The 26630-nt window shown below is 47.9% G+C and overlaps 1 protein-coding gene across 3 annotated transcripts in view; it reads right to left on the bottom strand.

Annotated features, from left to right (window-relative positions):
* Positions 1–26630, bottom strand: part of CABLES1 (Cdk5 and Abl enzyme substrate 1) — a 129249-nt gene that overhangs the window by 19539 nt on the left and 83080 nt on the right. For all 3 annotated transcript variants that reach the window (XM_011939249.1, XM_011939247.1, XM_011939248.1), the window contains exons 4-7: positions 23968–24045; positions 3467–3563; positions 2133–2289; positions 943–1046 (exon numbers count right to left, since the gene is read on the bottom strand). In XM_011939249.1, the coding sequence (XP_011794639.1) occupies positions 943–1046; positions 2133–2289; positions 3467–3563; positions 23968–24045 (436 nt within the window). The remainder of the gene's footprint in view (positions 1–942; positions 1047–2132; positions 2290–3466; positions 3564–23967; positions 24046–26630) is intronic.

The raw sequence follows: 26630 nt of genomic DNA, 5'->3' as shown, positions 1-26630 counted from the left end.
AAAAAAGACCTCCTGGTTCACTCCTAAGGCTGGGACTCCCGAGAACAGCTCAGGCTGGGAGCACGGGAGGGAGGGAACCAGAGGAGGAAGCGCTTGGTTGTGCTGGCCCTGCCAGGCCCGGCTCATGGGCCAGAACATGCAAAAGGCAGGGAGATGGTGGGGGTGTTCTGGGTGGACGGCTCCCACCTGATGCTGTGCATGGCAGGCCTGGCCAGTCGACTCTTCTGAAAAAGTGCAGCTCCCCCTCCTCCCATAGCAGGCGGGGCTCTGCTTGCCGCAAGAGTCAGGGCAAGTGGCCCAGGGCAACTGGCCCCGCCAGGCCCCTCTGGTGTCTGCAGAGGAGATGGCAGCCCTTGGTGCTGGGAAACAGTGGTCAGCTGAGAGCAGAAACCAAAATGACACACAGGGAAAAACAGGAAGAGTCCATGAAATCAAAACAGCAGAGAAAGGTTTTGCATGTAACACCCACAGTGTCCTACTTTCGCTTTCCCAGGAGAGAATTCTGTCATCCCCAGCCTGGGGCCAAATGTTTGCTCAGCGTGCACAGGAAGGCCTGCAGCCACCAAGGAACTGCAAACAGAGCTGTACTTGAACTCAGCACTCCCAGGGATGGGCCTGGTCCTCTCCACTGGGGTCTGTGGAGGTATAAGCTCGGACATCCCCCTTCAGAAGAGAGGGTCCTCCAACCTGAGCTGGTGACTTTGTGGCCACCGGCAGCCCGGCCTTCGCAAGCATCCTGAAAGTGGTGTTTGCAGGCCACGCGGCTGGCAGGATTCTGGACAGCAGGCAATACTGGTCCTTCCGTGGGCACCCACACCGGGGAGCTCCTCAGGAAGGTTCCCCAGGCAGAAAAGTCTTTGAACACGCCCCCAGTCACCTCCAACCCACGCTGGGGCAACTGAGGGGCTGTGGCAAACCGAGCCTCCTTTCCCCACTACTCACCATGTAGGAAGGGAAGATCAGAACGCGTTTGTGTTTGCCACAAGGCCACTGGGGGTCATCCAAGAGATTCGGGTCATAGTCCATAAAGTCTCCCAGGTCACTACCTGCAGATCACATGCAAAATGCAAAATGATAATGAGCGGCTCCGGACCCTCCCCAGCAGAGACAGCCAGGAGAATGCCAAGTATAGCTGCACTGAGGAAAGGCTGGCTTTAGGGCACTGAGCTCAACGTCACCGCACTCACTGCCTTTTATTAGACACCTCCGCGTGCCAGTGAAGTGCGTTCTCCTCTCCAAAGGGTTCACCAAATTCTAAACATCCTGACGTTTTTTTCTATTTTAGAAAATTATGTATTAATCTCCCTGAGCCAGGAGAGCAAAAAACTTTACACTGTGTCCAAGATGCAGAGGGCACTCTCAGAGTGTGGCCCTGAAGACATTCATTTTTCAAACTTGCAGATCAAATTCGGAGACGCCTGTGCAGCACGATTTGCTGTGAACACTTCCAGGCAGGCTATTGTGTCTGTGTGAATACGAATCCGAGTGGCCACCAAGGCACAGCTGTGAACGATCAGAGGTGGCCGGAACACTAGGACAGGGCTTCAGAACTCAGCACTTGGGCAGACCTAGGGAACTTCACATTCACCTGGAATTTCCCTGAGAGTAGAAACAGCACTGCCTCCGAAAGCGTTTTCTCCATGCGCCAGTTCTTACAAAGGTTTGATCGGCAAAGCTAGAAGTATGCAAGTCTTCCTTCAGCCGCCAAGTTGGCTCACCCACTGGGACCGGCACAAAGGAAACTCTCACACCTGAACCTGCACTTCAGAGCCCAGATTTTTCGTTTTAAAAGTCCGAATTGAGCACCATGAAAATATAGGACAGAACCTGGTCATTGTTGGGAGGAGCTGAGTGGTCAGGGAGGCTGGGAGACGCAGCCATCTCTGCATGCTGTGCATGGCCTTGGCGTCTCTCCACGTGGAAGTTCAGGCTGTCAACGACTGGGGCATCTGATTAGAGAGAAATCACCTGTGGCTTCACTGTGGGCCTGCATGGCCTGTGAGATCAGGCTTTCCTAAAAGTCACGTCACCTGTGGGCCCCCATCTTCCAGTCTGCATCACAGGGAGACCCAATCCCCACGTAAACAGAGCCACCTCCCACCACGAGCTACCACACCCAGCCAGGCGGTTACCTGTGTCGAGGCTCCCCTGGGTGCCGCCTGCCCGGCCTATGGAGAGGCTGCGGTGGCTCAAGTTACGGAACTGGGAGAAAGAGGAGGTGGAGTCTATGGTATTTCTCCGGGCTCCAAAGGCATTTGTGGGTAACAGAAATTGGGTATAGGAAACAGTCTAAAAAGTGAAGACAAAAACAGGCCAGTGATTATTCCAAGGCATTGCTAGCTCTGCATTCTGATCAAGCTACAGTTGTCACCCCACGTTCAGGTCCACTTTCTCCTATTTGCAATTCTGAAATCCAATGAGATCTGAACAATGACATTTGTTTTGGTACTCATTGGTGCCAACACCCAACCTCAACTGACTTAAGGTTACACAAAGTTTTAACCTCCCCACTGGGTCTGACTATTCCTATGACATGGAAGAAACATGAATGTATTTGACAATAAGGTACTCTCTCAGAACCTGCTGCGGTGTTGTGTAATCCACGAAGCACACACTGCATTGCTTTTTATAATCCATCACGTGCACAATCCCAGAACACTTCAGGCCCCAAGAGTCCCTGGTGAGGGCTGTGGCCGCCTACCCTGCTCCTCTGGCAGACGCTGCATATGACCCTCCACTCTATCCATTCTCCCTGGCTCCTATGGGAACACTTCCTCGTTAGGGGTGAACAGAGCAAATGCATTGCTTTTCACCTGCCCAGGCAAGCATCTTGCATGTACCCCATCTACACCTTGAGCTCCCAGCAGCCTCATCAGCAAACAGACTACCCCGGGACAGATTCCCCAAGGAACACCTGCATCACTGCCATACACGGATTTTGGAAGGGTTGATGAGGACTGTCTGGACCCTGCACAAAGGGGAGGGTCATCTTTCAACCTTTCACTCCTGAGACTTCAACCCCACGGCTTGTTGCATGTGGATGGAAGAGGAATGTGACCACCCTGCTGCCCTGTGGTCACGGTGTAAGACTGAGGGACTCATGGGAAGCTATGACACTTTCTAGTAGCCTGAATACTGCTTGCTGACACCACCAGTGAATAGATGCTCGATCCACTCGTCATTCCACCCCAGAACACGCCTGTGTGTGAGGTGCTCATAACTGCACATTCAGTTGTAAACAGCACTGGCAGAGAAATACGCGAGCCGTGGGAACTCCTGCCGTGCTGCTGCTCGGTCACCGGCTGCACACTAGGGGAGCCGGGCAGGCTGGCATCACATGCCTGGGAATCTGCCCCAGACCTTGAGCCCTCCACCTCGAGAGAGGCTTGTGGGCTGTCCCCGTCCTCTGCTTCCTGACCCTTGTGCCTTCAGCACAACTCGGTGACCGGCGGCCTGGCAGCCTTACCTTCCCGTCAGCACCCAGCTCCACACCTTCCAGACCAATGATCTCTTTCAAACTCACTGCGCCAGCTGATTGTCTTCCTCCGTCCAACTTCAAGTCCCTGGGAGGACAAGCCAGAGGGAAAAAAAAATGCTTTTGTGTGCACCCCAAAGAGCCACGAGGATGCTTACTGCATGAGACAACACGCTCACACCGATGACAATGACCAGGTGAGCCCTGGTGACGGGACAGCCCTTTTTCCCTCCTCTGGGGCTTGCCAGTGATGCCTTGTTGCAACCACTTTGACGTAAATGAAATCCAACTGAACAGAAAGCCTGAAGATGAAGCTGATGCTTTACAGACATCCCTCCCTCTTCCACGAGGCCCCTATGTTCCTAGAGACGGCCAGTGAACATGAGGCCAGAGAGCATTTCCTGAGCACCGTGGGACCACAGTTTGCTGGAATCTAGCTGCTGGGTTCTTTCTTTCTTTCTGTTTTTTGTTTGTTTGTTTGTTTGTTTGTTTTGTTTTGAGACGGAATTTCACTCTTGTTGCCCAGGCTGGAGTGCAATGGCACGATCTCGGCTCACTGCAACTTCTGCCTCCCAGGTTCAAGCAACTCTTCTGCCTCAGCCTTTTGAGTAGCTGGGATTACAGGTGCATACCACCATGCCCAGCTACTTTATTTGCATTTTTAGTAGAGACAGGGGTTTCACTATGTTGGCCAGGATGGTCTCAAACTCCTGACCTCAGGTGATCCACCCACCTTGGCCTCCCAAAGTGCTGGGATTACAAGCGTGAGTCACAGCACCCGGCCTGGGTTCTTTCTAACGTTGTGTGAGACCACCTCTCCTTGCTGCTCCCCTTTCTTAGGAGAAACGAATTCTTATCATAAACACCTCCTGGGTGTATTGCTGGTGATGAAAGAATTAATGCCACAGTAGTCACCTCTACTACCTTGCCAAACCACCTAGAAAATGAGTATCTTCTAATAAAAGAATAATCTCTAGTAATAACAAGTATTCATTCATTCATTCATTCAGGGACGAAGTCTTGCTCTGTTGCTCAGGATGGAGTACAGTGGTGTGATCATGGCTCACCGTAGCCTCAAACTCTTGGACACGCGCCATCCTCTGGTCTTGGCCTCTAAAGTGCTGCGATTAGAGGTGTGCGCTACCATGCCTGGCCAAACAAGCATTTATTTAGCACTTTACTATTTCCAAAGACTCACACATCATTTATTTGGTTCTTTAAGATGACCCTATGAGAAAGGCACTACTATTTTGATCCAATTTACAGAGGAGGAAACTGAGGCCCTTGTGAGATTGCCAAGGTCACTAGGATGGTAGGCTGGAGAGTTCATCCAATGTCATTTCTAGTACATCACATTGCCGTGGAGATGCAAGATGGACTCGCTGTGACTATGCTCAGGTGTAACTGCTCACATCCCAAAGGACCACACCCTTCCCCTACAGTAATTTTTAAAATTTGCCACATATTAGAATCGCCTGGGGATCTCTGACAAACTGTTATCTGGCTCCCACCCCCAGACAGTTGGCATGGGGTGTGACCTGGACATCGGGAGTTCTAAACACTCCCCAGGCGCATCAAAACTGCAGCCATGTTTGAGAATGACCAGGTCTTCGTGTTCTCTCTGACACCCAGTGCCTGTTAGTCAAAGTCACCTCAGACCCACCACATACTTGCTGTGTGGCCTGGATGGAGGGACCACATTCAGGGGCCAATCTCCTACAACCTATGCAAGAACAAATATAATGCAGGGGCAAATTGCTCCCAGCCAAAGACAAAGTCATCAGGTAAGAAGAGAGGAGGGAGCCAAACGAGTGTCAAGAAGAGAAGGGAAAAAAAGCTATCCTCAAATATAGAAAAAAAGCAGGGATGCTCTGACTCTGTTCAGCCATCATCCTAGTCTCTGAGCATTACATGAATGAGCCGGTTCCCTTACCCTACCTATAATGTGGAGTCTGATTAACAGAAATGCCCATGACCTTCTGTGTCCAGTAAGTGCTGCATTTCCACAGCAGGCTTCCTGGGAGGCCATGGTAGTGCCACCCTGAAAACATCTCTGGAGTCCCATTCAGAATCGACACCAAAGTCACGCAGACGAAAGCCACCAACCAACTCTGTTCACATCCACAGGACCGTCTGCCCTACTGCTGCACCTGCTACGCAGGCAACCCAGGGCGATTCTTAAAAGACTTCTTAAAGCAATTACGGATGGAGATGATGAATGCATCGGGGCACTGGCAGAGGGAAGCGCCTACAAAGCAAAAAAGTGAACAAGGCAATAAGGCAAAAATACCTGTGGTGGGCAGGGAGGGAGGGGACTGACCACATGCAGAGCAGGACAAAAATAGTAGTGTCTTCCTTTTCATTCAAGGACTAGCAGCTCAGTTCCACGGGCTTCCTACTTTTCCAAAGCCAAACCCAGCGAGCGTGGTCTCCAAATTGCCAACTCCCAGATAATTTTCTCCTTCCTTGTTTCCATTTTGCCAGATGGAGAATGTTACTTAGGACTGAAATTAATAGAGAAGTAGGGAGTATCTTTTTGGAGTATGCCAAGGGAAATAAAGAGAATTCCAATAAGCCTATACTGAGACGGTTCTCAAATGGAGAGCTGGCTGCAGGCAGGGGCAGAGTCTCAGTCCATTTTCATATCCTGTCTATACAATGTCTGATATGTAACGACCTATTTACTGAGCTGAACTAGTGTAGCTCTTTGCCGTCTCGCCGGTACTGGTACATACAGATGGCATGAAATGGTATGATTTTCCACTGTGCCCCTTTTCATCTGTCTTCAATTTGCTCACAGGCTCACTCCTTCCCCGGGGCAGCCTCGTCCTGGCCAGCTGTCTGCCTGCCGCCAAATGTGCACATCACACACCACAGTTAGCAGAACCAAACCAGTCGTGCCTCTTCCACATTCCCCCTCTTGGCACTTCCGCCAAAGGAAATGAAGCCCTACCAAAAAAATATAATCATGTGCTCAAGTCGAAGATTCCATTCCATGAGATAAAACCCAAACCCATTTAAAGAGACAGGGATTCTTAGACCCAGTGGATTGTCCAAGCGTCTCAGCGACACTTGGGACCACACGTAAGATGGGCAAGGCTCCACCAACCCTACCCACAGAACTGGTCCCTCGAGAAACAACGTGACTCACTGTAGTCACCACTTCCCCCTGGCTTTCCACTTACGTCATTCTGCTTTCTAAATTGCTAAGACCAAGCCGAGCAAGAAAATAAGCAAGAATAGTGGGGCCACCCTTAACTGCTACTGGAGACACGTGAGGCTCGTTACAGACCAGTGCCATGCAACACAACCGCCTGTGATGACGGAGATGGTCCTTATTTACCTTGCCCCACACGATGGTTACGTGTGGCAACTAAGTGCTTGAAATGTGATCAGTTGACTGAGAACCTGAATTTGTAATTTTATTTAATTTTAATTAATTTAAATGTAAATGGCCACATGTGGCTAGTGACTACTAAGACCCAGTGCTTCTTTGGTAGGACTTTTGCTACCCTTACAAGTTCCTATGGCAAGATAATATAGTCACAGATATTTAGTGACTTGGATTTGGTCTCCCAGTTTTCTTTCCAAGAGTGGCCTATTTTCTGCCTATTGCCTCTGGGGATGTTTAAATTACAGGCCCCTGCAGATGACGCAGCAGTGCAGGATTCACCTAAGTCGGGAGGGAGATGACCACGGGGTCCACAATCAAAGGGGGGCCCATGCCCTACACCATCAGCACCCCAAGAACAGGCTCCCTGCCATGATAAAGATTCGTAACTCATAGCTGGCATAGAGCAGCAGATCTTTTTGCCTGGAGGGGTCACGGGGCAGATGTGACAGAGTTTTGGCAGTGCTAGGGCAACCAAAGGAACAATAACCAGCGTGTGTTCCCCCAATCCTAGGCATTACAGTAGGTCCCAGGCCCTTCTTTGCACAATACTGGAGACGGGGAGGGAGGGGTGCCCAGTGAAAAGTGAGTCTCAATTTCCCCTCAGCCTTGTAGAAGGGGGGTTTATAGTTCATATTAAGTAGATTTAAAAAGAAGAAATGAGGTATTTCTTATACGCCAAAGCTACTCACACTTCAAAACTTCACTGATACAGTAATAAATATCATCACAGCTCTAGCATATTGACAGCTTCCTGATGGCAGAGGGCAACTTTTCCACGCTTTTCCTCCCTCAGATTCAGGGAGAGGTTATCGCTAACTTCAGGGCTACCATTTTGGTGGGTTTGAATTAAGAGTGCACGCGTACAGACGTGGACATAGCGTCCACAGCAAACAAAACAGATCTCATCTAAGCCACTTCTAACAAAGTCAGTTTCTTCTCATAGCTTTTGAATTTGTATATGTTAAGACTCTTGGGATCTAAAAAATAGATCTTTCACAAAGAGGCTGACAAACTTTTCTGGGTTCACTCTTATTAGTTTAGGGCTCTGATCAGTGTTGCTGGAATATTTCTGATATTAACATGAAACATGAAATTGCTGTTCTTTGATTACATCTGACCCCCATGAACAGTGGTTTCACATTGTGCCACATAGCGTAAGAGCTCAGGCAACTGCTCAGTCTTTATGTGTGAGTGAAAAGCAGGCGAGACCCACGGTCTTTGCTGTCCCTCTCTTTCGGAAGCCTAGAAAGTTGGAGGTGCATGCAGAAAGGAACTCTGAATGGTGTAGATTCGCCCAAAAAGAATATTTTAAAAACTCCAGTGAAAAAGAATGAAGAAGTCCCAGTGGAGTGTGATGAAATCTTGGTATTTTCTAAGATCATTGTTCTGAATTCTCATTAAAATGGTATATAAAAATAGAAATATCTATTTGGCTAAAATGCCAGCATTAACCCTCCAGCACCAGGAAATAGAGCTAGGGAATGTGGAACTGCAGCTGAAAGTAATTAAATGCAAACTGAAGTTGAAGTTTTCACTTTCTTTGAAAAAGCCAGAAGATTTTTTCCCAGACACATCTAGCGTTCAAATACTAATTTGTTTTTTTAATATTTTTTATTTTTGAGATGGAGTTTTACTCTTGTTGCCCAGGCTGGAGTGCAGTGTCATGATCTCGGTTCACTGCAACCTCCGCCTCCCAGGTTCAAGTGATTCTCCTGCCTCAGTCTCCCAAGTAGCTGGGATTGCAGGCGCCCGCCATCACACCCGGCTAATATTTTGTGTTTTTAGTAGAGACAGGGTTTCACCACATTGTCCAGGCTGGTCTCGAACCCCTGAACTCAGTTGATCTGCCCTCCTCAGCCTCCTAAAGTGCTGGGGTTGCAGGCGTGAGCCCTACTAATTTACTTATATTCCACTTCCTCTTAAAAATGGCATAGAGGTAAGTTCAAATACTATACATGAATATTGTCTGAAATTGTGTATATTAGGTTTAAATGCTACAGCTTTTACTCAGAGGTGAACACCGTTAGTCAGGTTATAGGAAATGATCCCATTTCTACAGACACCCTAACTGAACTACTGGCAAGGAACTGTGGACGATGCAAGGTTGTTTGATTCCTTCTCTCCACAGTCCTGGGTAGCGCTGTGTCCCTAGAGGAGCTGCTTCACATTCTCTGCAAGTTTGTGAACTTCTGCAGAGGCTGTAGGCAACAAACACACTGAACTTCCAGTAGAAAGATATATACGTATTTTTTTTTTTTTTTTAACAAAGGCTGACATTTAAAACTGGCCCATGGGGGTAGGTGAGTGGGAGTGACTGGAGGGGGTACAAGGGAGGGACTCAGAAGATGGGGGCGGGGATTAAAACAGGAGATGAAAGCGTATTTGGGGACACAGCCAAGCAGCAGTTATACCCTTAAGCAATGAGCAGAAAAACAGGTTGGTTCATTTTGGGAATGTAAACTCATCCTTCATAGGATGGCACCAAAATTAATTTAATGCAGCTCTCCTTGAATGCCTGTAATTTCACTGTTAGAAACCTCTGGACCTCTGTCTTAGTTTTGGCTTCTTCAGCACAAAGCACACACGCACAGCTGTGGAGTCATCTGATCAAAGCAGGTGGCTAATCTAGATATCTTGGGGCGAAAGGGGAACACCTAGGTCATTATCAATCATAAAACGGCCAACTCTGGACTTCATCGTAAAAGGCAAAATGATTTTTACTTTCCTCCTCTGTGGCTCCCTGGCAGAGGCCCAGCCAGCTGCTCACTGAGCCATAATGCATGGAATAGATTCTGACGGGAAAACAAGATTCCCTATTAGATAACAAGAAGTTCAAGCTATGGCCCTTTCCTCAGGGAGCATGATCAATGAACTAATATTACTCTTTTAAAAAAAGACGTAAGACTTAAATATCTAACACCCGGGAACTAGACGGGAAAAGTGTGATCCAATTAACTAGGTTCCAAGGCTTCCTGCTTCCAAGATGGAGTGGTTCTGACTTCTCTCCACCATCCTTTCTCTAATGGCGCTTTGAGCCCAAGACCTTGGAACACCTGCCAGGAGCTCCACTAGGCGCTAGCTCTTCAAAGGACAACAATAGGTTGAACACTTTGATGTGTCAATAATTTAAAAGTCAATTAAATATTAACAGGATTTCCAGACCCTTCAAAACGAATAAAGAGTGAGAGATTTCCTGCACCTAAAGTAAAGCCTAAAAGCTGGATTAGGAAAGGAAATACCACTTGTGAGCTAAATTTTAATTAAGAGATTTACACATGCCCCGGAAGTCAACAACACAAGTCTTCCTCTTAGCTTAAGAGTCCCGTTTGCTACCCCTTCCGATACAGTGCAGCTGCCATCTTGGACCAGGCCTGCTTGCTGGCATCAAGCAGAAGGTGCCTCCACAGTTCAGAGACAATGGAACAGGGTCCACAGTTGATGGACAAAAGTAAAGTCAAAAGCAGCTTTTAGTCTAGAAGTCCCTTCCCACTCCCACTCAGGACTCCATCGATAAGCCATCCCCTGCAAGGGCAACTGGCAGAAAATGAAGGGGTCTTAATGTAGCTTATAGCCAAATCTTTGTCTAAAGGCAGCTCCTATAAACAGCCAGATAATGGCATGAGTCATCCATGAGATCATTCTAGAATCTGTCTTTTTGTGGGAATATGCTTGGTGTGAGGAAAGAAATACAATTTGTGAATGTGTAATTTTCCACAACAAAAATTTTCTGGGGAAAGTGGGTGGGGAAGAAGGGGGCATGGGCGTGGAGCCAGGCAGGGAGCATTTAGGCTTGAAGGCTCTAAGAATAGAAGACGCTGTTCTCTGGGTCGCAAACAGATCAACACTCAGGAAATGGACCCAAATGGATGACCTCATCTGAATGCCCCCAAATGCCAAAAGCTAAGGATATAAACACCATGTGAAAGCTGTTGACAATTTAAAATCACATCCCCCAGAGGCACCTTGCAACTCCACTGGGAAGCCATCTTCTTCATCACATGGTCTGTGATGCATCTGCAGTAAGTGACCCCTGCGACTATCATACAGTCAAGTATGGTTATCTGAAGAAGTGTGAACCTACACACACATCACAGAAACTCTTTTTGCTGAAATCACCTAGTTTGGTGAGTTCACATAATCTCCAATCTCAGGTTTACTAGGTTCACCCCTACTTTCTTCTGGTCAGATCCACGTGTACAGAAATACCGACCCATATCCAGGTCTCAGGAAATAAAAAGCCCTTGGGGGCTGGTGCCGGTTCTCTCACGCACAGGGACAATTCTAGGACTAGCTCTCAAAACAACACCTGCAGTCTCTCACTCACCCGTGGGTTGTGCTCTAGAAGCTCCTGGGCTGGCAAGTTGGAACTCAGAATGCATTTTTCGTTGATGCAGTAAGTGGAGATTAGCCTACCCAAGGCTCTCTGAGCCTATAATGTAACAGAATCAGCCCACAAGCAAAAACAAGAGCTCGGGTCATAGGAGCGAAAGGTCCGAGGGTGTGTGAGGGTAAAAAAATAGGAGGAAGTTGAGTCTCTCTCTTGGTTTCCTGGTCCAGGCTTGACCCTAAGGAATCTTTTTTTTTTTTTTTGAGATGAAGTCTCATTCTGTTGCCCAAGCTGGCGTGCAGTGGCGTTATATCTTGGCTCACTGCAACCTCCACTTCTTGGGTTCAAGCGATTCTCCTGCCTCAGCCTCCCGAGTAGCTGAGGCACATGCCACCATGCCCGGCTAATTTTTGTAATTTTAGTACAGATGGGGTGTCACTATGTTGGCCAGGCTGATCTGCCCACCTTGGCCTCAGGGCGGATCCTGACCTTGTGATCCGCCCACCTTGGCCTCCCAAAGTACTGGGATTACAGGCGTGAGCCACTGCGCCCGGCTCAGCAACACTTTAAAGGTCAAGTTTGTATTATTTCACCTTCTCCTCTGAACTTCCCTTTCCTTCTTAGGACTCCAGGAGCCTTTCCCCTAAGCTATTCCTGTTTTTCACAATTCCTTCCCTCTCTCTACATGTAAATCCATAAATTCCTTTGCAGTGCCGAGATTTCCCATTCCTGGCCCTATGGTGGTGGCACAGTAGCCCACAATGGGGGCTGGAAAGAGAGGGGAAGAGCAGTGGTCTTGGATAGAAGTGTTGGACAAGCTGTTTACTAAGTGGGGTCTGCCTATTTAGGGAAGTTGAGAAAGTTGCTTGCAACTCATTTTGTGAGCTGAGGGTCGCCAAGCCAAACCACAAATCCACACTAGAAAAGAGAAGGCCGTGACTAATGTGGATAAAAGGCAGAAAGATTCAGGCTGGCCTTGGCAAGTGTTAGCTGAGGAAAAAGGAGCTGGTTTAAGGCTGGGACTCTTCCCAGAAAATGGCATAATTTACAAGCTTCATCTGAGAAGAGTGTTTACAGCTATGGGAAGGTTTGATGTTACAGTTACAGTGAAAAAGCTGGGCAACATCTGTTCCTCTTCTCTGTAATGGGCTTGTTTTGAAAGGTGGGATTTAGCAAGAAAGATCAAAGCAAAACAATGGTCTCTTCACGTTCCATAAAGTGTATGCATTAAGAAAAAAAAAAAAGACTGGAAGGAAATAGACCAAAATGTAAATGGTGGCTTTGTTTAGGAGGTGAGGCTCAATCATTGTTATCTTCCTTTTACTTTTATACATTTTTCAAATAGTCTTTAAGTAAAATGTACTATTGAGGAAAAAAAGATTGAATAAAAACAGATCTCAAGGTAAAACCAGTGTGTTTGTAGAATTGTACCACTGACAAACTCACTGTGAACCTGACTGGGAATTGCTAAGTTCAAGTAGATCTAGAAAGAGCAACGAAAACAGCTCTGGGACAGCCGGGCGCGGTGGCTCACGCCTGTAATCCCAGCACTTTAGGAGGCTGAGGTGGGAGGATGGCTTGAGCCCAGGATTATAAAACCAGCCTGGGCAGCATGGTGAAACCTGACTCTACAAAAAACACAAAAATTAGCTGGGCGTGGTGGTGCATGCCTGTTGTCCCAGCTATGCAGGAAGCTGAGGTAGGAGGATTGCTTGAGCCTGGGAGGTCAAGGCTGCAGTGAGCCAAGAATGCACTACTGCACTCCAGCCTGGACAATACAGTGAGACCTTGTCTCAAAAAGAAAGGAAAAAAAAAAAGAAAAGAAAACGCTCTGTGACTGGACAAAAATGGAAGTGAAACTAATGCTTAATGAATATCTACTACAGCCTGGCAGGGTGCTCAGAGCTTTCACATATAATATTTCATTTACTATTTCATTCAGCTCCCTGAGGTGGACATTATAGTCCATTTTACGGATGAGTGAATCTGGGGTCAGTAAGGCTAGTTCATTTCCCAGGACTGAGGCTTCTGCCTGACTGCCAGCTCGTTCCCATGTATCACACTGCCTCCCTGGCCGCAGGTGCCCACAGGTACACGATCGCAAGGATGGGTAAGGGCTGTGGTTTTCCTAATGGAGGCACCGAAGGAGGTGGATGGTGGGAGTGGGGATGAATGGGCTACTTGCGCCCATTCCCGATTCTCCAGAACAGCTCTGTGGTTAGCTATTTTATCTACTGCAATTCTATGTAAACTTATATTGGAAGAATGGCTTCTGCAGCTTAAAAAAAAAAAAAAAAAGCGAAAGCCAACAGTCTCCAAGTTCCTTCCAGCTCTAAAAGACTATCTCTGAGCTGAAGAGTGCTCCTTACTACGCAACTCATTTTTAGTCTGGCATTACCTTTACCTTAACTATCTTCCACTTCACATACCCTTTAATGAATTAGCTCAAGGCCACCCCAAGCAGAAGTGGCCATGCAGTCTATCCCTGGTAATGATTAGTGAGACTCTGGGATCAACAGCTGTGTGATTTGAAAGGCGTGGGCACAACCCATACCCAGCCTTTAGTCGATGCATGCCAGTAAGTCCTGATAGCTTCCTGACGCATGCACCTGATTAGAGATGGCCATGCTGGGCTTCAGAAGGGCCTAGCAATAAGGAATAGATCGTGTGTGGATGAGTGTGGGTGGGTGGTGGCGGGGAGGACGCAGGAAGGGGCTTCAGTCTATCCTAGACACAGAGAGGGGCTCCAGGGACAGGATAGAGCGTCCCACTCTCTACAGAACTGAGCCTGGGAAAAATACCCCCTTTTTTTTTTTTTTTCTTTTGAGATGGAGTCTCGCTCTGTTGCCCAGGCTAGAGTGCAATGGCGAGATCTCGGCTCACTGCAACCTCCACCTCCTGGGCTCAAGTGATTCTCCTGCCTCAGCCTCCCAAGTAGCTGAGATTACAGGCGTCCGCCACTACGCCCAGCTAATTTTTTGTATTTTAGTAGAGACGGGGTTTCACCATGTGGGCCAGACTGGTCTCGAACTCCTGAACTTGTGATTTGCCCGCCTCAGCCTCCCAAAATGCTGGGATTACAGGCATGAGCCACTGCACCCAGCCAGAAATGCCCTCTTCTTACTCTAGGCTAGATGCAATCTGAATATATCCTGCACAATATGGGGCTGTATCACTTACATGTAGCTCACATGCTGCTGGTTTGGAGATGTTCAGACAACCTGAGTTGACAGAGGACTAGGTAAACCTGCCAGCCAAAAGCCAGGGAATTCCAACAGGGCTCAGGCAAAGACTGCAGAGGCCAGTGCGACCTTATCTAAAGGCCCTTGGCATCCTTGGGCTTAACATTCAGGGTGCAAGTATTCGTAAGTGGCTCTGCAGGTGCAGAGCACTCGTGATCAGAGAGAACTGCACAGGCTGTGAGGCTAATGTCGGGGGAGTCACCTAGCTCGTGGGTGGCAAGGGCCTCGCTGGGGCTTAGCACTTGCTAAGTGCAGCTCAATGCCCTTTTTTGTCACTTCAGGCTTAGCAACTTTCACTGTGGGTGGGACAGAGTCACTTGGAGAGAAGCAGGACCCTGAGGTCCATGTCAGTTCATCCTTGTTAGCACCTTCTGGGGCCTTCCTTATGGCCAACCATCCACCTCCATCCTTTTATGGAGGTGCCCTCAAGGATGAGGTACCACGCTGAGGGACCCTGAGAGATGGCACCTGCTTCTGCTGAAGTAGTCTGGCCATCCTTTGTTGGAGCAAACAGATTAGATAGATAGATAGATAGATAGATAGATAGATAGATAGATAGATAGATAGATAGATAGATAGATCGCGTAAGTGCACAAACACTATATTCATAAACACAGCAATTCTCAAAAGCCTCAGAAACCTTACTTCTACTCACCCAACACACAGAACCAGAGTGACCACTACTTTCTGTGCACAGTGCTGCAGATACCTTGAGGATTAAGATGCAATCCACACCCACAAGTGAAAAATAAGTTAAAATGTATATTATAAGCCCCGAGACATGAAGGGGCTCTTAGTGGAGCTGGGAGTGGGGGGACAGGTGCTGGGGGGCACTGAGAAAGCTGCCTGGAGGGAGGGCTGAGTATCCCCAAAGGAGAGGAGAGCCTGATGCATTAAGGTAGCTTGCTAGGGCTGAGAGGGGCTGTGCTGAGAGGGCTGGAGAGGAGTGCTGAGGCCAGAGCCTCAAAGGCCCTGTTTCTGTTAAGTCTGGGGGACCACAAAGGAGGTTTTAAGTTAGGCCTGGATGAATCCAGAGCTCCTGGGCTTTGGAAATCCATTTGGACATCTATGCAGTCTCACTAGACACTGTCTTGTCCTTAATGGGAGCACAACTATGGGGAAGGAAGGGACCTTCTAAGCTTCTTAGGGACCCTTGGTTCCCTGAGGGCTCCCTCCTGGGCCAGGTTTGGATCAGGGGCTTGAGTTCTCCTTGATCTGGGGTTCTTCAGTCTCCCCAGGTTCAGTTTGGGGACAGGCAGATCTTTTGGTGAACCACTGTGGCAGAGACCATAGACTAGCCCATGATACCCAGGCAGCTGTTAAAAACTACATTTCCCAGGCTCCCAAGGCGGCCTAGGTTCTGCTAAGTGGAAGCACTCATGGGAAACCTGGAGGTGGAAGTAACACATGCGGAGATCAGAACTTCTGGCAAACCTAAGGTGGGGGCCCCAGATGGCAGCGTCAACAGCACTTCCATGGGAAGAGCTCCAGGGTAGGGCTGTAAGTGGGTCCTGGCTGTGTTGCCCTCACTGTGTTGGTCCTGGGTGTCTGTGCTGGTTTCTGTCTGTCCTAGAAATCCTGTAAGGTACCTGAAAACCCTGGCCCCACCCCAACCATCAGAGGGGACTCTGATGACTGCAACTCAGGACACTGAGCATAACTACCCTCCATTCCACCTTTCTGTATCTCTCCGAGCCACTAGGGGCTCGTGCTGCAGGCAGGACTTTGAATTCCTAAAGTAAAAGAACATGAAGACGGACAGTTAACGGAAGCATCTCATTGTATTTGGCAGATGATTTCCTATCGTATGCAAGCAAACTCTGTAAATCAAACAATATTTTATGAGCAGTTAAGAAGGCTCTGTGGCCCTGCCACAAATCCTTTTGTGAAGTGAAGACATGCCTGGTACTGTGACTAGGAATCCTCTAATACAACTATGCTGCACCCTTTCTCAAAGAGAAGCGTTCTTCATGCATGCTATCAGGGCATGAGAAAGACCCTAACTGTTCCCTAAATTGCCTCCTGGAGGTGCTCAGGGGGCAACTTGGGTGTACTGGGGAAAAGGTGCTGGGGAGACTCGAGCTGGCAGCACTTCGGGGTCATGAGCCAGGAACACCCACACCTCTGCAGACAGCCAGTGCATCAACACCATACAGACACCAGGAGAATTTCACCAGCTCCACACTCTCCACACACCTTCCTATCCTGAAGATGACAATTACCCATATGGGGAAATTACATAGATTATTTTTCACTTAAGACTCCACCCAGAGATGTCTGGTATTTGCCTAGGAAGCATGCAAGTCTGCAGGTGAACCAGCAAGCTCCAAAGCCTTCCAAAAGTTACAACCCATCAGCTCAGCAGCTGGGGTCCCCAGAGGGCAGCCCGTGTGTGGCACACCTATGAGCCATGACCTCCAAGCTCCATCTTCACCAAAATGCACACCAGTTAGCCAGTGCTGCCTGCCTGTACTGGTCCCGAGCCAGCATCCCCAGCCCCAAAGGCGTGATCATGAAGGGAAACACACTTGGTTCCCAAGTATGCGTTCCAGCTTCCCGGGCTGAACCGCCTCCACAGCAGCAAACACAACAGGGCAGATCTGCGGCCACACTGCCTGCCCCCACCTACTACCACCTGGGCAGTTGCTAAGCCTTTCTCGGCCACTAGCCTCAAGTAAAATGGTAATACGGGCACCTACCTTGTGAGGCCGTTGGGCAGATGAAATGAGTGAGCGTCTATCAAGCACGTGGGCCAGTGCCTGGGATGCCATACACTGTAAGTACCATTCAGGTCTGAGCTCCTATTATTACCTCTGCTTATCATGTTCACACACATGCTTGACTGCACCCTTCGTTAATCCTAGAGAAATCTGCTCTTCCCTCAAATATCCACAGCATCCATCACGGTAGGGAAGAGCATGCCGGAGACTGCGGTGGCTGTCAGACGCTCGCGCAGTCTGCTTCAAGCAGCAGCTCTAGAGACCACCGTGGGGCCGATCCGTTCCCAGCTTGGCGTAAACCTGGTGGCATGTAAAACGACCCCGCACATTTTCCAGTGTTCCCAAGCCTAGGCTGATTAAGTCCCTAGCCTCGTGGCCCACACCAAGAAAAAATGTCCCTAATACATGTATAGTGTCAAGAAGCCACCAGATCTGCACATTTTTAAAAATCTCAAATTTCACTCTGATGGTAGTTTCTTTTGCTGTGCAGAAGCTCTTTAGTTTAATTAGATCCCATTTGTCAATTTTGGCTTTTGTTGCCGTTGCTTTTGGTGTTTCAGACGTGAAGTCCTTGCCCATGCCTATATCCTGAAGGGTATTACCTAGGTTTTCTTCTAAGGTTTTTACGGTTTTAGGTCTAACATTTAAGTCTCTAATCCATCTTGAATTAATTTTCGTATAAGGAGTAAGGAAAAGATCCAATTTCAGCTTTGTACTTATGGCTAGCCAATTTTCCCAGCACCATTTATTAAATAGGGAATCCTTTCCCCACAGAATGGGAGAAAATTTTTGCAATCTACTCATCTGACAAAGGGCTAATATCCAGAACCTACAAAGAACTCAATCAAATTTACAAGAAAAAAACAAACAACCACATCAAAAAGTGGGCAAAGGGTATGAACAGACACTTCTCAAGAGAAGACATTCATACAGCCAACAGACACATGAAAAAATGCTCATCATCACTGGCCATCAGAGAAATGCAAATCAAAACCACAATGAGATACCATCTCACACCAGTTAGAATGGCGATCATTAAAAAAAATCAGGAAACAACAGGTGCTGCAGAGGATGTGGAGAAATAGGAACACTTTTACACTGTTGGTGGGATTGTAAACTAGTTCAACCATTGTGGAAAACAGTGTGGTGATTCCTCAAGGATCTAGAACTAGAAATTCCATTTGACCCAGCCATCCCATTACTGGGTATATACCCAAAGGATTATAAATCATGCTGCTATAAAGACACATGCACACGTATGTTTACTGTGGCACCATTCACAATAGCAAAGACTTGGAATCAACCCAAATGTCCATCAGTGACAGACTGGATTAAGCAAATGTAGCACATATACACCATGGAATACTATGCAGCCATAAAAAAGCATGAGTTCGTGTCCTTTGTAGGGACATGGATGCAGCTGGAAACCATCCTTCTCAGCAAACTATCGCAAGAACAGAAAATCAAATATCGCATGTTCTCACTCATAGGTGGGAACTGAACAATGAGATCACTTGGACACAGAAAGGGGAACATCACACACCGGGTCCTATGGTGGGGGGTGGGGGAGGGATAGCATTAGGAGATATACCTAATGTAAATGACGAGTTAATGTGTGCAGCACACCAACATGGCACATGTATACATAGGTAACAAACCTGCACGTTGTGCACATGTACCCTAGAATATAAAGTATAATTTAAAAAATCTTATGGAGATTAATATTCAGGTAGGAGTTCGAGAAGTTGCTGATTGTTGACAGATGGGGAGTGGACAGTGTGTTTCATTCATAAATTCGCTGTTCAACACAGCTTACTGCTTCTGCACCAGCAGCACTGACAGGAATGAGAATGACCTTCTGCGCTCGCAGGGTCCTTGTAGTGTCTGGTTAAACATCCCCATTTTATAGATGAGGGGTCTGAGACTTAGGAGGGTTGAGTGATGGGCCCATATATCAGAGCTCACTCCTGTCCCCGGCCCTCTCCCCTGCCCCTCACTACAGGGGTGTGGACGCTGAGTGTGGCTGGGAAATGGGACTCCAGCTTGAATAGGGCATCACTAAATCTCTCAACACACAGGCCCTGCCTGAGAGTTCACGAGGAGTTGGATCATCCGCTGGCATACTCAGAGTCAACGCTGAGGATGCAATATCCTTTCTCATGTCTTTACGGTCTCACACTTCCAAGTCTAACTGGAGAACCACCTTCGCTGGGCGCTACATTGGATCCTGCCATCTGAACTCACCCAACTCCTTCCTCTGCTCTAATCAGACATTGTTAGGACTCAATGTTTTTGCTATTTGGTTTGATGATTGGTTTACTAGCTTATTCCCATCTCCCACTGAGACAGAGGACCAGACAGAGGGCACGGAGAGTAGGCGCCACACACACACAGACATTTTCCTTCACCAGTGTATCCAAAGCAGGGTGGCAGTGCCCAGCACACAGGAGGTGCTCAGCAGGCTGCAGGTGAGTGAATTCTGACGCACCACGGTAGCCCCTACACCTCCACACAGGTGGCACACTGGCATGGCAAGGCACTGGGGGGGGGGTGCGGATACAGAAACGTTACAGAGCAAACACCTTGCTTTTACTTAAGACCGTACATTTACTATAAATGTAGGTGTTGGTCAGGATTTGTGGGCAGTTCAAATGTGCTCCAGTGCCTCCCTGCCCACCCTCCATTGTCTTGGATTGGTAACTCATTCCCACCCACCCCTTCCCCGGCCTCCATCAGGGCCTTAATTCACTGGGAGCAGAACAAGTGACCTAATGCGCAAAAGAACGAATGAATAGTGAGTACTATATAAAGCCTTCCTAAGGTTGGTCTGTCTGCTTTGATCAACTGATGTCAGGATCCAGAATCAGTGTTCAAGTTAAAACCAAGAACAACATGTGGAGGCCATGGTGGGAGCCAGGGCTGGGAAGCTTGAGTGCAGCGCAAGTGGCCAGAACACAAACCCAGAAAGATCAGGCCGCCCTGACAGATGCTTTCCATGGGAAGGAGGCTCAAGTACCCAGCAGATGAACTATGAGCTTCCTGCTTTTAGAATTTTCTTGTGATGAAGTTGGAGCTGTACATTAGCCCCTTCATCGGTAGGAGGGGAGGTTTGTGCTTGTTTGGAATAATCAGGTCCATGTGGCTGGGACCATGTACATGAGCACAATGGAAACATGGAGGCCAGAAAGCACGGCCCTGCAGGCTGGGGCAGCCCAGGTCCCGAGTTCCAGGGTTGCTGACTCTGCCAGGTGGGGGGCTGTGGGCGAGCTTCACCCTGCTGTGCCTCTGCTGTGGGGCAGGAAGGCCTTTCCACCCCTGAAATTCTATGGCTTACATCCCAGTCACAAAAAGAGCTTCAGTGTCAAAGTAAAGGAATTTTCCCCCTTGGAAAGGCATTAGTTAATACGTACATGAACTGGAGTTGTTTAAAATATGTATGTGTATATATTTATTGGTATATTTACTAGTGAGCTTTTACTAGTATATATTTACTAGTACATTTTTATTTCAGTATAGCTGTTTTCCCATTAGTAAAAAAAAAAAATTTTTTTTAAATCATAATTATGGTAAGTGGGTTATTTATAAATACAATGTCTGCTCATTAAAAAGTTTTAAAAGCACTCTGCTGCTTAATCCTGCTGCTACATCACAATATTTGGAATTGTGCTCAGAGTTTCTTCTGTGAGTACAGAAAGTAGACTGTGCTGCAGAAACAAACATGTTCTTTTCTGTTAGGTCTGACAAAGGACCTGATGATATTTTTGTTATAGAAAAAAATCCTTTTCTAGCTGGGTACAATGGCTTACCCCTGTAATTCCAACACTTTGGGAGGCTGAAGCAGGAGGATCACTTGAGTCCAGGAGTTTGAGACCAGTCTGGGAAACATTGCAAGATCTCATCTCTACTAAAAATTTTAAAAATTAGCTGGGTGTGGTGGTGTGCAACTGTAGTCCTAGCTACCTGGGAGACTGAGGCGGGTGGATGGCTAGAGTGTAGGAGTTCAAGGCTGCAGTGAGCCATGTTTGTGCCACTGCATTCCAGCCTGGGCAACAAAGCAAAATCCTGTCTCAAAAACAAACAAACAAAAACAAAAAATGAAACAAAAAAATCCCTCTTCTGCACCTTGGTTTCCTCATCTATAAAATTTGGAGGAATAGTGGATTTGAATCTGTTCACACCTAGGATGTAAAAGGTGGGATCCCACACACTCATTCTGCTTCTCTGTCCAGGGCCAACAGAGCAGCCAACTCTGCTGAATATCCCATGCAGTGGCCCCTTTCTGCAACATAGGAGGCCTTCCCAGGCAGCAAGAAGGAGACCCAGGCATGAACAGACACTCTTTCCTAGCACCAACTGGCTGCCACCTAGCATTTCCCTGAGATGTTGAAAAGAATGGAGGGCCACACATATCCACAAGGATGTCCAATGGAGATGGTCTAAGGGCCCTCTTCCTGGGTACTTTAAGTTAAAACGGCTTCCTACTGGCTTTGCAGAAATGCCATAATCTTCACATTAACGATGGGAGGTAGTAACTTCCCCACTGTACAGAGGAGCCAATGGAAGCTCACAGAAGCTAGTAAGTAATAAAAATTCTAAATTGCCGAAGTTCTTCACAATGATTATCTTTTACTGCCAGAAATATGGGGTCCTTGCTGATGGGCCCTAGCACTTCTCTGCATGCCAGGTGCCATGCTGGAAACCTTGGATTCACTTACTCCTGGGAGCTGCAGTTAACCTCTGGGAGGCAGATACCAGAAAAGCTCCATTTCGCAGCAAGGTTTCTGCAGATACAGAACTTATCTTGCCTGTCTGTCAGTGTGGGTCATGGAAAAACTTACAGCTGAACAGACTGGGGATTAAATCCCCATTCTGGCCCAAAGTCGAGATTTCAACTTTTAAGCATCGATCAGTCATGTCATCTACAAAATGGGGACGAACATTTGGGTACCACAGTGAGGGGTACCTTACCCCGGACCTTGGAGAATAAAACTCATACGGACACTTCAAAGACAAGTGTAGAGAAGCCAAATTAAAGAAACAGAATGAGTCTCCAGCCAGGAAGATCCAAGGATTGCTTGACTGGGTATCTCCGGCACGCATTAAAAGTTGTAGTTAATCGTGTGTGTAATTTTAATGTGTCTCCCCTGCTAAGCTGTAAGTTCAGGGGCACAAGAACCCAATCCATCCTTCTCTACCTTTGTACCGGGCACCTGGTCACATGCCAAGCACTCAATAAATGAATGAACGAGATGGAGCTAAGGAAAGAATGTGTCAATCAGAGAGGTCAGCCAGGAAAATCCAGATAAATGAGGCTGATGTCACAGTACCATCCAAGCTCTGGCCAGGAGAGGACCTGCTGGCAAAGAGCCTGCTACTAATAATACAGATACCCTGAAGGTGTGTGCCCAGGCTGGTCACGCTCAAACATTCTGGGCCCTCGGGCTACTACTTGTAATAAGATGAATGAACTGGCCTCTGGGGTCACACCAGGTCTGTGAGCTGGTATGAGCTAATTCTGTCAAGGAATGAGCCTGCTCTTGCAATGTAGCCAGACCCGGGGCCACAGCAGGTAGGTCAGGCGAAGAGAGCTGCCCACTACATCTCTCTGGGCAGCCCACTGGCCACTAGATAGATGGTCCTTAAACCTCCGAGCTGCAGGATCTGCTGCTACTTTTTCTAGAATACCTACTTTGCAAGGTTTGGCTGCAAAGATGTAAATAATGAAGAAGACCAGCTCAAAGTGTGTGCTTAACAAACAGTGCCATGATTATTGCTCCTTAAGGCATACATCTCATCAATGACTGAGTCAGGATTCCACGAATAAAGATGTGCTGTTTTCTGTCCCATGGAGCTGACAATGAAGAGTGCAGATAAGGACCATGGTGAATCGAACAGGCTAAGTCTAGCAGATCTACAGCAGAAAGGGGAGGTCATGATGAGCAGGAAGGCCTGGGGTACAGCTCATGGAGACGGTGGAAGATGAACACATGGCGAATCGGCACCAGTGGCCATGCGGCCCTCCTTGGGGACACTGGTCACATGTCTGTGGTGTGGCTGGCACAATGACCAAATGCCACAGCCAACATCCTACGATGCTTGATATCTTACGCAGTGAACTGTCCTGCCTTTGATACTGGCGGCAGCCTGATGACAGACACCGGATGCACGAAAAGGCGAAGGGAGCATGAGGTCTAGATGCAGAGGAGGAAAGAACATGGGGTTTAGGGATGGCGATGAAGAGCAGAGGCTTTGCAAGGATGGACCCTCAGGTACTTACTTTTTTTCAGAGTAAAAGGAGGGGCTTGTTGATCTAGAGAGGGAAGCATTCCTCTGGCCTGTAGCTAGTTACCTAATCTCTGGTCCTGGGACTTTTGCTTTGATGTCTGTGGTGGCAGCTCCAGCTTGCTAGTCCGTTTCCAACCCCAAACCCAAGATGCAAGGGGGTGGGATGGGCACAGGGTTTGTTCCAATTCCTTCCTTGACCTACCTTTTTTCCAAAGGTTGGCATGGCCCCGTGGAATATGGTGGGCCCCGTGATGTTCTTGCTTTACAGTATTGGATAAGGTAACAAAATGTAGATTGAGAAAGAACAGGCGATAGGATGGGGACATACACGTACACACACAACGAGGAAGCTTTCTGGCTGAAAAGATAGTGGAACATCTTTTTATCGTTCCAATGTACAAATACTGAATTTGCGGTGTCAAAGCAAGGCGACTTCTTGAAAATGGAAAGGATGACCGCATTATGTACATGGGTGTGAGAACTTTTCACCCAGAGAACCACAAAGCATGCATGCATATACATACCCGACTTGGGTACTGTCGCGATACGGCAGCACTGAAAATATACTACAGAAGGATCTTCTGCCGCTGATAAGGACTATTCTAAAAAATAAAAAGAAGAACAAACAACAAACACACTAAATGCAAAGACTCAAGCTAAAAACCAAAATCTACAGCAATTAAGCATTCATGGCATTCATAGCAGTATCTGCACGCTCCCACCACCTCCTCTGGCAGATGGTATTCTGCTCTCCTTGCAAAATGCAACCCCAGCGTGGCAGAAGTGGGCTGCCTCTCCCCATCCCAATATTAACATGTGAGACAACAGCAAGGGTCACTGATGAGTACACCTGCACCCCTTCTCCTGCAAGACCTGCTTGCTGTGGGCTGCACATGCAAGAGGGAGCAGACAGAGCTGAGTCCAGGGTGGCCAGGGCTGGGTGAGCAGTCATGCCACATTTAAACCATTGATTTCTCTTTTGCAGTAAACAATGCGAGAGCAATAGCGCCAGAAACTATGAGCAGGAAAGACACTCAGAGGCCATTATGACCATTCGATTTTTCATCTGCTGGCAACATGTTAGGTTCTGAGAATAGATTAAGGGAACAATTATATAATCAGTCTTAGCCTCCATTCCTGCTATAAAGATACTACTGGAAACAGTTCTACATGATGGTCTTATGCAATCAAAAGCCACTTAAAAAAAACATTAAAACAAAAACAAAAACCCTCAAAGCACTTATCCTGGCATCTGAGAATAACTTTTGCCAAAGGGAATTGCTGATGAAAAACTGGAGAAATGAGTGGAAGAGATTTACAAACAACATTCTTTGTAGCACCAAGTCAATACATATCATATAAGGAAGCTTATTTCCTTGTGTCATCCTTTCTTTCGACAACCATAAGAAGACCAGGGAAAATGGTACTACTACATGCATCAGGGTTCGGGAATTTCAACTCTGTAGTAAAACTAAGAAATCAAATTGTCCTGGGATGGAGTCCGGTTCCCTGGCATGGCAAAGCAGGCCCTGTGTCTCCTGGTTTCTGTCTCTCCAGTTTCAACACCCCCAGAATTTCCCCGATTTTACCATCGTCCCCACGCTGAGGCACTGACAGCACCCCCACCTCAACAAAAAGTCTCGCTGTTTACACTTGTGTTCTTTGCATGCTATTTCTTCTGCCTATATGCCCCACCTTGAAACACCCAGTGAACTCCTATTCATTCTTCCAAACCTAGCTCAGAAGTAACCCCTCCACGGAGTGTTTCCTGCCCCTCTTCATGGAGTTACTTGTTCCCTTTTTGGTAACTGTCTCCAATTCCCCATTCACACGTCCAGGAGGGCACAGATGTGATCCACACTGCTAATCGTTTTCCTCCCTCCTTCACTAGAGGGTGAGTCCAGGCAGGCGTTTAGTGCGTGGTGGCCCCTCCGTCTATGTACATGTATTAGATGGCACTGAAATGCAGTGTGGGCCTCAGAGCAGCAACACTTGAGTATCTGTCATGGGAGGGCAGGGCTGCAGGCATCCTATGCAACCAAAAGCCACTTTTGGATTTTGACACTTTTGGTGTCAATTCCCTCAGAACGGCAACTGGCAAATAGTGCACACTCAACAAAACCATCTTTACTGCAGACGAGCTGCCTGGGTTAAGATTCAGGTTTTCCAGCCTAGTCCGTGGACTCAGAACCTCTTCAGACCTGAAAGGCTGTGCTGCCAGGAAGCTGGAAGACCCCATGCATGGGGTCTTTCTACATCGGCGTAGCACGAGATGTACACAGAGATGCTGCTGAAGGGAGATGCTGCTTATCAGATACCACAGGCCCTGATCCTGGTCACTGTCGAGGACAGAGCGTCATGTCCAGAGTGGACTGTCAAGCCCTAAAGGGCCAGGGGTTACATGAATCCATCATGAGCACACCCTGCTGAACACCAGCCACGCTCCTTGGGCTCGCCTGCATGGAGCCCAGGAACAGAGCTTCTCATGCTGCAATGCCCTGTAAATTCACCTACAGAGGCATAACAGCCAATACTTATTAAGTACTGATTATGTGCCAAATTCTAAGTGCTTTAACTGATGAGGCACGTCAAGTCAGCGACGTACCAAAGGAGATGCACCGGCAGATGGGGCAGGGAGGAGACTGGAACTTGAGTCCTTTACCACTACCAATGCCCTTCCCTAAACCTTGCTAGAAAAGCCTGCCCCTTGGGGGCGGGACTGGGTACCCACGGACTTCTTGGATACTAATAAGTCTGCCTTCATCCACATGTTCTAGGCCGGCTTTCCAGCCTGGCCTGTGGGTCACCATGCCCAGTGCAGGGCGGGGCAGGAGGGTGACAGATCACACATCCCTGACCTTGGAGCTGCTGGAGCCGGGGAGGCCTGCTCAGCCTGGACCCCTCCCCAGATGGAAGGGCAGAGGCTCTCCACACCCTCACTGCCACTCCCTGCCATCTACCCAGGACAAAGGCCTGGAGCGACTCATTCCCATATCACTGGGCATCCATGTCCTCTGCAACACAGTGGCAGGAATGTGTTGAACGAACTCCACCGGTTTAGCGATGCCGCATTTTCGTCACTACTCATGCTAAGGTGTCCTTCCTTCCCACACACTAAACTTGTTTGGACGTTTTTAATAGAACAAGAAAATGAGAGAATAAAAATGCGAGTGCAATCCAAGTCTTC

Source organism: Colobus angolensis, unplaced genomic scaffold (genome assembly GCF_000951035.1).
Source record: "Colobus angolensis palliatus isolate OR3802 unplaced genomic scaffold, Cang.pa_1.0 Scaffold18, whole genome shotgun sequence".
NCBI lineage: Eukaryota > Metazoa > Chordata > Mammalia > Primates > Cercopithecidae > Colobus > Colobus angolensis.
The sequence above is the reverse complement of the archived record's forward strand: the minus strand, read 5'-3'. Positions and strand labels throughout refer to the sequence as shown.